This window comes from Astyanax mexicanus, chromosome 1 (genome assembly GCF_023375975.1).
Source record: "Astyanax mexicanus isolate ESR-SI-001 chromosome 1, AstMex3_surface, whole genome shotgun sequence".
NCBI lineage: Eukaryota > Metazoa > Chordata > Actinopteri > Characiformes > Acestrorhamphidae > Astyanax > Astyanax mexicanus.
Window position 1 is genome coordinate 109,395,670 of NC_064408.1, and position 12,076 is coordinate 109,407,745.

The 12,076-nt window shown below is 39.8% G+C and overlaps 1 protein-coding gene across 2 annotated transcripts in view; it reads right to left on the bottom strand.

Moving 5' to 3' along the window:
• megf8 (multiple EGF-like-domains 8) overlaps positions 1 to 12,076 on the bottom strand; it is a 37,756-nt gene that overhangs the window by 15,432 nt on the left and 10,248 nt on the right. For both annotated transcript variants that reach the window (XM_049464118.1, XM_049464114.1), the window contains exons 13-30: positions 11,834 to 11,981; positions 11,347 to 11,510; positions 9,645 to 9,836; positions 8,406 to 8,609; positions 8,068 to 8,310; positions 7,689 to 7,807; positions 7,460 to 7,591; positions 7,021 to 7,134; positions 6,511 to 6,594; positions 6,130 to 6,375; positions 5,861 to 6,045; positions 4,306 to 4,519; positions 3,746 to 3,986; positions 2,980 to 3,112; positions 2,611 to 2,864; positions 1,448 to 1,558; positions 1,097 to 1,215; positions 593 to 827 (exon numbers count right to left, since the gene is read on the bottom strand). In XM_049464118.1, coding sequence (XP_049320075.1) covers positions 593 to 827; positions 1,097 to 1,215; positions 1,448 to 1,558; positions 2,611 to 2,864; positions 2,980 to 3,112; positions 3,746 to 3,986; positions 4,306 to 4,519; positions 5,861 to 6,045; positions 6,130 to 6,375; positions 6,511 to 6,594; positions 7,021 to 7,134; positions 7,460 to 7,591; positions 7,689 to 7,807; positions 8,068 to 8,310; positions 8,406 to 8,609; positions 9,645 to 9,836; positions 11,347 to 11,510; positions 11,834 to 11,981 — 3,138 coding nt within the window. The remainder of the gene's footprint in view (positions 1 to 592; positions 828 to 1,096; positions 1,216 to 1,447; positions 1,559 to 2,610; positions 2,865 to 2,979; positions 3,113 to 3,745; positions 3,987 to 4,305; positions 4,520 to 5,860; positions 6,046 to 6,129; positions 6,376 to 6,510; positions 6,595 to 7,020; positions 7,135 to 7,459; positions 7,592 to 7,688; positions 7,808 to 8,067; positions 8,311 to 8,405; positions 8,610 to 9,644; positions 9,837 to 11,346; positions 11,511 to 11,833; positions 11,982 to 12,076) is intronic.

Sequence of the window (12,076 nt, forward strand, 5' to 3'; positions counted from 1 at the left end):
GGAGAAAAAAAACGAATATCCGAATACCAAAATTAAAAACCGAATACCTACTCAACGAACGAATATCCGAATACCCGAATATTCGGGTCCAGCCCTACAGGGTTCCTCAGTGTATCCCTGTCGGGCGTCATTAGCCGCTAATCGCTAATGCTCCAACCATAGTGCTGGAGAAATTTGGGAATCTAAGCTTACTGTGAATAAACAGAAGCGCTTTACTCACCCGAATAAACAGTTTTCAAGAGAGAAATCTATGCAGATTAACATCCAGCGCTCGTTTTACTATTAAAGAAAGTCTTTTTTTTATTACAGTTTTGTTTATTTAGCTTAGCTTTACTTAACTTAGTTAGTTACCCGCCCCATCCACCCCCCAGCGACAAGACCTGCTGAATTAGAAGTTCCTTATAGTGTCTCTTCAAATGTGACTTATAATCCAGTGCGCGTTTTGTATGAAAATAGACCTTATAATAAGTGATGAAAATGTCCATTATAATAAGGTGCGCCATATAGTGTGAAAAATATGATAAATCAATAAATAACACATATGTGATTTAAAATAAAAAAAAATATGTAAAGAGATCATAGAGTTTTTCACCTCATATTTGCTCCACACGAGACTGCTGAGATTGAGGCTCCATGTGTCATTAGCAACGCCCTTCTGAGTGACCCCACCCACCACGAGCATCAAGTGATGAGTGATTGGCTGAGTACCAGACAGATGGTCATGGACGGGCACCACAGCAGAGGCATGGTGGTAACGTGGCATGGGGGTGGAGACTTCTACTGTACTGGTAAGCATTTGAGTCCAACGATGCTCACCCACAAAATACCTGAAACAATATGAACATTCAGGTGTAAATTGTATTTTTAATACTATTTTCTGTTCTATTTCTTGAGTCAGTTTCTCAGACAAGGATTAAGCCTAGTACTGGACTAAATTTCCTTTTCAATGGAACATTTCCATTCAAAATGCTGTGTAGTGAAGACTAGGCTTAATTTCTCTTTGGAAACCCATTATCTCTATCCATCACTTATTTTTGTTTTATTAAATTAAACAATAAATTGTAAGATCTTCTTTTATCGTGAAGTACAGACAGACCTGTAAACATTTCCCAGAATGCCTTCTGAGAGAGAGAGTCCTCCATACATCCACAGAGTGCCTTGTGGTCCAGGGACGAGTGAGTGGCCCATTCTGTGGAGGAACCTGTGTGATGGATTCTGTAGGTGGAAAAGGAGGTGAAAAAAAGTTAATTTGACTACATGCACATTTCCATCACTGGGCTGTAATATAATAAAGAGATTTTTTTTCCTAATTAAATAAAAAACACATCAGAAATATCAGATTCCTGAGACAATACAGGATAAAGTTTACAAACGTAAAACCCAGTACTCCTCTCTCATGCTCTGGTTCTCATTAGGTAGGACACATATCAGTAGTAATGTCTCTCACCGCTGTGACCTGTGTATCCAGCAGAGTCTCCCAGATCAGGCTGTTTGGGTCTGAGATGGAGGAGCAGTCAGATCCAGCCCAGCCAACCGTGCAAACACACACTCCAAGAGTCTGCAAAAATAAAGCATTTAAGTATTATTTTTAGTCCAATATCTGACTACAAAACCTACTATAGATCAGTCCACCAGGACTCTGGATCAGGAGGCCCATTATCTTGTAAATTTTATTGTTTTCACTGCTGCACAGCTCGCCTTAATCAACTAATTAACAAGCATTCATTGAACTGTGAGAGTGTCTTAACAGGGGAAACACTAAAAAAAAAAAAGACAAAAATGTGCAGAGTAGTGGGCCTCGAACATCAGTGCTAGGGACAACCTCATTAAGACTCCATTCATACCTGGTCAATAAATTAATTTTAAATATTAGGATTATAACCGGATAAGGCAAGACCACATAGAAACACAGTGTAGACACACCCAAGACACATTTAAAACAGATATAAATCTAAACAGACACATCTGAAACTATGTTTAAGTGACTCAAACCTGATTTTTTTCTGCTCATTGTGACAGATTTATTTTTAATGGCTGTGTGAACATTCCAAATCCAAATCCATTTTACTACTCTGCACTCAAGCAAAAGATGATCCACATATGAGCTGCTAACACATTTATTGCCCTTTATAAAGCTAAGAGTCGTCTCTCAAATATGACATTTTTTGTTGTTGGAGAAGAAGGAGATGTTTATACATGTATCAATGTGCGCAGTTTTGAAGAATGAATGTAAATTTCAAGGCAGCTACAATCTTTAGAGCAGAAGAAAGGAATCAGTTTTACATTAAACTGAACCACACACGAATAAGATGTCCCAATTAACATAAGATGTATTTGACTACCAAGCGTAAATGCATGTGGTTAAAATCTTATTAGGATACAATAAAGATACAACTCACACAAAGTGATCAGGTATAAAAGGGGGTCTAAGAGTTTAAGGTGGTTCTGCTGTATGAGCAATAAAAGTGCTAAAAGTTTTGCAGTGGTCTTTGAGCAATTTCATTCTACCCCTAAAGCTGCAATGCAGTAAAACATGACTGCTATTTCAGAAGAATGCTTTTATGAATAGTTTTAGTCAGTTATCCGACACTGATTAGCATTCTCTCTCACCATGTTGCAGATTCCTCGTCCCTCATCAGCTCCACAATTCTCTGGGCAGATGAGTCTGTCACAGAGTGGCCCACCATAACCACTGGGACACTGGCAGATTCCATCATGGCACTCAGCCATGCCCTGGCATTCTGATGAGCCATCACTGTCTGCCCCAGAGCCTCCCTCAGCACAGCGCCGCACCCAGAACGAGGCATTAAAACCCTGAGGATGAGCCAAGGACACATTGGCCTCGAAGTAGACAGAGATAACACCTGCAGCACGAAAAAGAGGTCAGCATCAGAAAATAACGTTTTAAATACATCATTATTTATTTCTAGATGTGGGAAGACAAGTTAAGCACGAAATGCAGAGAGCAGAACCGATTACCAGATGTGGCTTCAACTGTGATAGGTTGATTTCGAGTTTTGCCACAAAAGGCTCCAATTAGATTGTGGTCAGAGTGCATCACACCATTATCCAGAAAATGTGGCAGCCCATCAAAAATATACACATACGAGTTCTGCAAGAGAAAAAAAACATGACTTCACTGCAAACACTCAGATAAAACAATTAGGACACTGCAAATTAAAACCTTGTCTTTTTTTTTTTACTTAAAACATGGACATTTCTTTATTTTTACAATATTGCAAGCGAGAGAGAAAAACAAATAAAGCTCAAGAAAATGTCTTTAAGAACCATTTGTAAAAATGTAAATTATAAAAATGCAAATGGTTAGAAACCTGTACTTTTAATACTACATAAAAAATGCAAAAAAATAGATGCAGCACATTACATGGTTAGAATGGATTTTGAGTGGGTATTTTTTATGGTAGGTACGAAAGAAAGAAACCCTTGCTGCACAAAAACCAGGAGTTTTGGAACAATGTGCCCTATGGACAGACCTTGAGTCGTAAATCTGTTCGTGTGACAGCAACACTCTCTAATCATATGCAATTGATGTATAAAAACAAAAAATAGATGAAAATCTACAACCTAGATTAAAAAAAACACTAGATGAATTCCGTTTGTTTAGTATTATAATATATATATATATATATATATTTTTTTTTTAAATGTGCATGAGTATCTATGCTTTTAAAAATGACAAACATTTTCATTACATTTTTTGCAAATCATCTCATAAAATACATACTGTGCATTCTGTGTAAGAGTCTGGATGCAGGGTCAGTGCAACAGGTGGGCAAAGCTGGCCTGGCACACAAGGTGCGAGATCCTCAGAGACAGACAGGACCCACAGACAGTGCGAGAGACCACCCTGACCCCCTGCTGCCCCACGCCAGCCAAGAGAGGAGGAGACGGGTAGAGTTGAGGTAGCTGAAGATGACAGTAAAACAGAACGACCCTGACACTGCCGAAAACATGTGCCATTGTTCCTGAGAAAGAGAGGACAAAAAGACAGTTAAAAGTGTCTCGAAACCAAAAATCCTAATCTTATATTTATACATCTTCAACAAAAGTAGTTCATATTCATAAATGTACCATATTGCTCCAGCCTGTACAGAGACAAAAAGAGTCTACTTGCACATTAAATGTTAATTATCGATTTTACAACTATTCCTCCTAGAGCAATTGGTAACAATGCACATGGTGTATTCATCATAATATGATTAACCTTTTATTAAATGTCTTTCGGATGACGCTAAGCAAGCTCACAGTAAGAACAAACAGTCCTTCATTCAAATGAAGTCTTACCTGGGGTCTCCATAGTAGCCAGGCAGACAGAATTCACAATGTGGTCCATGGGTGTGGTGAGTACAGTAGCACTGGCCTGTCTGGTTGTGGCAGTAGCCTTGTAGCGGGTCTCCATGCCCATTACACTGACAAGGAACACATCCCTCCCCATCAGCCAGAGCAGAACCAAAGCTACCTGGCCGACAGTGCTCACAGTGGGGCCCTGTGGTCCAGTCTAAAGGAGAAAGGACATGAATCAGTACACTTATGCTCAATCCCATTTCACAGCTTGGCCATACCACTTTTCCCTATCCCTCTGTTTTCTGTGTGTACATCTAGGGGGAATGTGTCCCAATTTATGATAGGCTGGATGGGAGGTTGAGGTGTTAGAGCTACATAACCCTGAGATTTTTCAGGAGCACACTCAAAACAAAGGGGTGATGAGACTAACTGGCAAGATAGCAGCATGAGAACTTCACAAATTTCAGCATTTTTATTGCCATAGTTAAATGTGTAGTTTCAATGTTTTATGGGCATTTTCTTCATAACAAGCATAAAATAAACCCGAGTAGTCTATCTAAGTAGCTAGCTAACTTTCCTGTTCCAGCTTAAATGGTTCAACAGAAGGCAGAGGCTGCAGCATTTCAGGAATGGAATGAAAAAAATCTGAGAAAATAAAAGTTAATAAAATCTAATTTCAGAGGATTTAAGGTATGGACAAAAATAATTAATTGCTGCATCACCTGCTCCTTTTCTAAAGACATACAACGCCCATACAAGTACACTACTTAACCAGGAGAAACTAGGTTACTGAGCTTTAGTGCTCCACAGCTAGAAAGTTTCTAAATCAGTTTCTCTGATTTTGCTATTTATAGGTATATATTTGAGTAAAATGAACATTGTTGTTTTATTCTATAAACTACAGACAACATTTCTCCCAAATTCCAAATAAAAATATTGTAATTTAGAGCATTTATTTGCAGAAAATGAGAAATTGCTGAAATAACAAAAAAGATACAGAGCTTTCAGACCTAAATAATGCAATTCAAAAGTTCAAAAATCAAAATTTGGTGGAATAACCCTGGTTTTTAATCACACTATTGGCATGTTCTCCTCCACCAGTCTTGCACACTGATTTTGGATAATTTTATGCCACTCCTGGTGCAAAAATTCAAGCAGTTCAGTTTGGTTTGATGGCTTGTGATCATGCATCTCCCTTTTGATTATATTCCAGAGGTTTTCAATTTGGTAAAATCAAAGAAACTCATTTTAAAATAGTCTCTTATTTGTTTTCCCAGAGCGGTATACAGGGTGCTTGAAGGGTTCCAATTCTTAGGGGGAGGTATGCCCCCCTTCTCCTTGTAACTCTGGGTAGGTGAATGAAAAAGAAATAGGATTGGGCCTAGGTAGGAGACTTTAATGCCATCGGAGTATGAAACTGTAAACTCTAGAAATTACACTGAGACAAATAAAGATAAATAGTGCATGACCAAAGATGACAGGAACCAACCAGAGTTTTGTATCCCAGTTAAAGAGAGTTAAAATAAAGCGAGTTAGATAAAGTTGAGTATTTTACCCTGGCAGTGGTCACAAATTCCTGGTGCTGTGATGCAGGTGCTGTGGAAGTTACACCCACAGTCAACGTCACACTCCACCCCACTCAGCACTAGAGTAGCCGGGTCTGAGGTCCATCCCAGGGAACACTCGCATTCAAATAACGGACTGCCACTGCACTGGCCCTCACGACACTCGTTGTAGCATCTATAAGAAAAGATAAGAGAATCAGGCACTTTTCTAAACAATAATTGATGCTGCAATATCATTAGATCGTAATGCATGGCTCACGTTTGATTGCAGTAATGTTCTCCATCTCCAGTGAAGCCCCTCTCACAATGGCACTCATAAGAGGTGGGAGTGTTTACACAGGTGGCAGAGGGGTGGCAGGTATGGAGCCCCAACCGGCACTCCTCCACATCTGGACAAGACGGATAGGACCATACAGCATCTCCATCACCCTCCACCCCCTCCAGGAGCTCCAGCTCCATCTCAAGCTCCATCGGTCGTGGGGGGGATAAAGTCTGTGGCTCAGGACTAAAGCGACAAAAGGGATTTTAATTTGAAATGGATAAACTTTATTAAAAAGTTTAGTACTGAAAAAAAACTAAGGTTAAAGATATGATGTGATAAGATATGCCTAGATCTGGAGTTAACTGGGCTTAGTTTTACCTGGTGGCTTTCACTTCAGCTACAGCTATGGAGCAGTTAGTCACTGATGGGTCATTCATTCCTCCCCAGTCACCTTTCAAACACCTTAAACATAAAAACAGGGACAGAACAACATTAATGATTTAATTAAAAAGAAATTAAAAAAAAGCTCAGAATAAAAGTATAAGTGGGCAGGCTCATAAATATGACAGTCAAATAAACAGATAAATAATTAAAAAATTAACACAAATAAAAAATAATAGAAGAAAAAAAATTAGTAGCTTAAAAAAAGCATGGTAGCGATAAAATAAAAGGCTAAAATCAGAAATAAAATGAGTAAAAAGACAAAAGAAATAAAAATAAATAAGAGGTAAAAGAAAAACTCAACTTCGTTTCTAGGCTGTCTGAAGGTGGTCAGAAATTAGATGCATTAAATAATTTTAAACATTTAAAACATCAAAAAGAATTATACTGTACATTTAATTATATGAACAGCCTTTACTTAATAAAGCTGTGTTTATTATACCCCACCTGCCAATAGTAGGGTTGTTGTAGTCGCCACACCAGCCACACTGGAATGTCTGCAGGCATTCTGTACATGTGGCTAAAGCTGAGCACTGCTTACACTGAGGAACTGAGTGAACACTACAAAAAGAGAGAAAAAAAAATAAATATCTGATCATTAAAAAGCTCCAGTCAGATCATATATTCATATGCCTGTGACACAGAGCATACCTTTTCATATATGGTAATGCAATACACTGAAATTCCACAAGTCATATAACAGGTTTGATTTTTTTTTTGCACAAATTCTAATAATTCACATCACCTTGCCATAAGCACGCTGGCCAGTGTAAAACCTTACTCACAAAATAATACTTTACAACCCATAAAAGGTGGGTTTTTCAACCATAGAGTCAATGTACATTTAATACCATTAAGATTTCCAGATGTCTTTCCAGTGTCCTACCTGTCATACCAGTCTCTGCACTCTCCATAAGGGAACTTAGTGAGATAAGCAGCAAAGTAGAAGCAGGACTGAGCAGACTCGCACCATGCACACTGGCTGGAGTTGGACAGACACTCTGCACATGTTGTTCTCCTGTTACAAGCAGAAAAATAAAAGCATGATGATGAAAATCAATAGCAATCAATGAAAGGAAAATGGTCAAGTTAGATAATAATCAGTTTACACTTACTGATTACAGACTTTCGGGCAGCCTCTGGGGTCACGGATGGATCCTTCCAGCCTCCCACGGCGACTACACAGGTAATCACCTTTCTTACTGGAGTTGATTTGCCACTCACAATAGGGGTCCTGGGTAGGAAACAATAATAGCTTAGACCGAACTACCTTTAACAGTGTCAATTGTCTAATGGTAACAGTGGTATATTATATTATATACTTAGTATATTTAGAATATAGGTACATTTGATTTTGCCGCTACGTCATATTCATTTCAATGTGTTAGGAAAATCATATCAATTAAATATTTCAACAAATCTCTTAATATTGTGTGGCTTAATCCTGTATTATGTGCTGAGGTTTTGTTTAGGCAGGTGGACATTATGTAGTACCTGAGTGCATGCTGCACAGTCTCTGTACTCCTCACACAGCGTACAGTGCTGGGGGTTAAGCAGCAGGTGGCGCTCTTCTCCTCGTGGCTCTAGACAGGGCTCATGACTGACATTGGCACGCAGTGCACATATATTGGTGGTGGGACACCAGCCGCAGGACTGATCAGACAGACAGGCTGAGCAGGAGCGATATTCGGAACAGGACTCAGAGCGGTAGGGCTCCAGAAAGAGGAAAGAGATCTCCTAAAAAATTTACATAATAAGAAAAAATGAGTTCAATGTTTTCACAAAAAAATTAATTAATTATTTAAACAAAATACAATAAAGTATGTCCTTACGCTTCCTCCAGGTAGGGCAGTTCTATTCCAGATGAGAGTCATCTCACTAGTCTGGCCTGAGGCAGAGTTGTTGAGGTAGCCCTCTGCCTGGACCAGATATCGGTTTCCCCGCGTCAGGTTCTGAAACAGGCAAGATCCATTCTGCCGTGTCAGGAGGCGGCTCTCCTTCTCCTCCTGAGCGGACCAGCTTCCCAGCACATCCGTCTGAAGCCACAAAAGAATTTGATGTCAATATTATGACATTTAACCAAGACAATTTAATTGAATCATTTATCAATAACGGTGAGATGGTTTTAAACACATTTTTGATATTTTATCACTCAGAACCTCAGAACAGGATACATATATTAAATTAAAAAGCAGAACTTATCCTATTTCATTAGCAGTATCTTTATATAATTTTATTTCTAATTTTTCCCATTTTCTCCCCAATTTACACAACACAGCCAATTACCCAACCCATTCATTAGGATTCCCCCTATCACTAGTGATACCTCAACACACCAGGAGGGTGAAGACTAACACATGCTTCCTCCGATACATGTGAAGTCAGCCACCGCTTCTTTTCGAGCTGCTGCTGATGCAGCATTGCCGAGCAGCCAGCGCTCTTGGAGGAAAGCACAGCGGCTCGGCTCTGGTACATCAGCTGCAGACATCACCATAGGAGTGATGTGGGGAAAGAGCGCCATCTACCCACCCAGAGTAACGCCGGCAGCTTGATGGCAAAGCTGCATGAGCTGGGGTTTGAACCGGCGACCTCCTGCTCATAGTGGCAGCGCTTTAGACCGCTGGACCACTCGGCGCCATTAGCAGTAACTTTAATCAGACTAGGGATAGGAGGAAATAACGAATGTTGCAAAATATTGTACTGTTTTTACTTGCGATACATTATCAATACATGGCGTTAAATACCAATTTGTCTTACTAAACTTACTGCTTCATTACTCCACATAGTGAAACTAATCAAATAAATAGGGTAAACCTGAGGTAAAGAATATTGATCAATAAATCCATAATTCCTGGTATTTTCTTATTTTATTAAGTATTATTTTATCCTCTTCAGTAACACAGATGTCGTGAAGTATCATAAAGAATTATACTGCAATATATTGAGTACGACAGAATCACAGTATCATGATATCCCTGTTATAATAGGCAGCATATTGCCTGTTTTATTTAACAAAATAGAAGAACATTACAAGTAAAACTGCGTGCAGTGTGTGTGTGTTGTCCTCTCACCAGCTGTACAGAGTTGGGCCCTGCAGCCATCTGAGCAGTGAAGTGAATCTTCTGGATCCTGGCCCACATGGCGACAGTCTCCTGGGGAGGCGGGGAACCCCACAAGGGGTGAATAAAGCCACGGAACTGCAGCGTGACATCCATCTCAGTGGAGGGGTTGAGCGTGATTGAGGTACTTCTTAGAATGGAGACCTGAGAAGAGGAAAAAACAGAGGTAGAAAATATAGACAAACAAATACATACACAGACAAACAGATACAAAGATATACATGGAGAAAGGAATAAATGAAGGAATGAAAACAAGGAAGGAAGAAAGAAGTAAAAGAGATTAGATTAGATTTTCTGGCTTTAGACGTTTTTTGACGGTATATCAGATAGTGACATAAAAAATATCACTATGATGCATGAAGAAAATGATGTATTTACTGCAACAAAACTGGTAATGGTTAGGCTTGACTTTAAATGTTATAAATATATGGATAACGAAAAAAGTTAAACAAATGTAGCTACTGTTGAGGCAGTGGTGACTGCTGGTGAATTCACTAGAAGCATTTGCATAAATAGAGCACTTAAATCAAAGGGCCCGTCCAGATGCTCACGCATTGTACCCAAGCACTTTAAATATGCCAAATATATCTACGCTGATGGGTTTGTTGGTCTGAAAGTGAGGTGTGTTCAGGTACATTGCTCACACACACACACACACATCAACGATAAACAGCATACAAATAAAAAACATTGCTGTTCCTGTAAATTATCAAATCTAGCATCTTCACAGAGTGAATGAGCAGGTCAGTTACCTTTGATGAAGCGCAGAAGCACCGCACTGTTAAAATACTAATCCACCAAAGTCAGAGTGCACCTGCCTCTTACAGTATTTGACAAGTGACACCTGGACTGGTTTATTTCACATTATGCCAAAAACACAACATGCTTTATTAGGATAATTAGTACATGCCTTTTAACACGTTTCGAAACCCGCAAGCCGTATTTTTTGTGTCCTCATGTGAGCAAAGACACACCAACACACCACAAATCAAGCTGCAAAGTGCTAGGTCGATGGCTCATCTATAGATCGTGAAATAGGGCCCATAGTGTAGCTTCCAAAATCATGGCTCAGCTCAGCACAGAGAGAGCGAGAGAAAGTGAGGGAGTGAGAGCGCGAGACAGAGGGAGAGAGAGCGAGAGCACTCTGAGCATCATCTGTGTCAGTAACAGGTGCAGCAAAAGTTAGCTCCATAAAGTTATCAGAAGATTTGTACAAATATTTAAACAAACAGTATATCCTGTTTGTTCTGCCCTAAATTCAATATTCACTTGATGTCAGTATCTTCTAATATAAAGTTAAATGAACAATGGAAATCACTCTTTCATCTTTAACAGTCAACATTACCTTTACATATGGCTCATGCAAGAACATACTGACAAATACGCCTCTGCCTTTGTTTAATTAATAAAAATATACTACTATTTTTGTGCTATTTCAATTCTGTTTATTTGTTTAAAACTATATGTATCTGCATACAAAGACTGTTTGGAGGGAGTACTGATGTTACTGAAGGAAAATATGAAGCAAGAAAGAAACTAACAATAGATGAAGAGCAACAGAAAAGACTCCCAAACAGAGGTCCAGAGATACTGCAGAAGGGACTGAGGGTACAGGGATGGTGCAGGTCAGTGTGTCGTGATGTTTCTGACATACCTTGTCAGGCTGTGACTGGTTGCGGGGGTGCTGGAAGGTGAGCAGGTGCAGTCCCGGGACATAGTTCTCGGTGCGACAGAAGGGGAGGGAGGTCAGGAAACGCGTGCGCATCCCCCACCAGCCGTACGCCCCTGAGATCTGGTCCACGCGGCACACACTTTGCTCTGCCAGGGGTTAAAGTTCACAGTTCAACACAGAGTCTATCCAGTACTGAGGATTGTCTCATAAGCAGTCTATGGCATTCGTTATCACACAAACAGGGAAATCTGGTGTACCCCAATGCACAGGAGACCATGATGACCAACCTGCAACCACAGAACACTGAGCAAATCACCATTTCACCGACTAAGAAAAGGATTTAGGTCATGAAATACTGATTTGCCAAAAACGTTCTGCAGGTACATATTAGCATCAGGACCCATCAGCATCATGAAACTCTTTGCTTAATAATTAGCTATTCTGCTCTCACTTTCTTCCATATTCCTACCTGAGACTGGCAAACAGGAATCATTCTGCACACACCAGCCGAAGTTACCGGGAGCACGGGGAAGAGAGTTGGCCACCCCACTGAATACCAAACATGACTGGCAGTCAGAGAGGAAACGGGCCAAACCCAAACAGCCATTGCTACCACACTATGGACACACACACACACAGACAAACACACAAGAGCTGCACATCAAAAAACTGCAGATAAAAAGTAAAGAAAAAAGGGAAATAAAAAAAACAG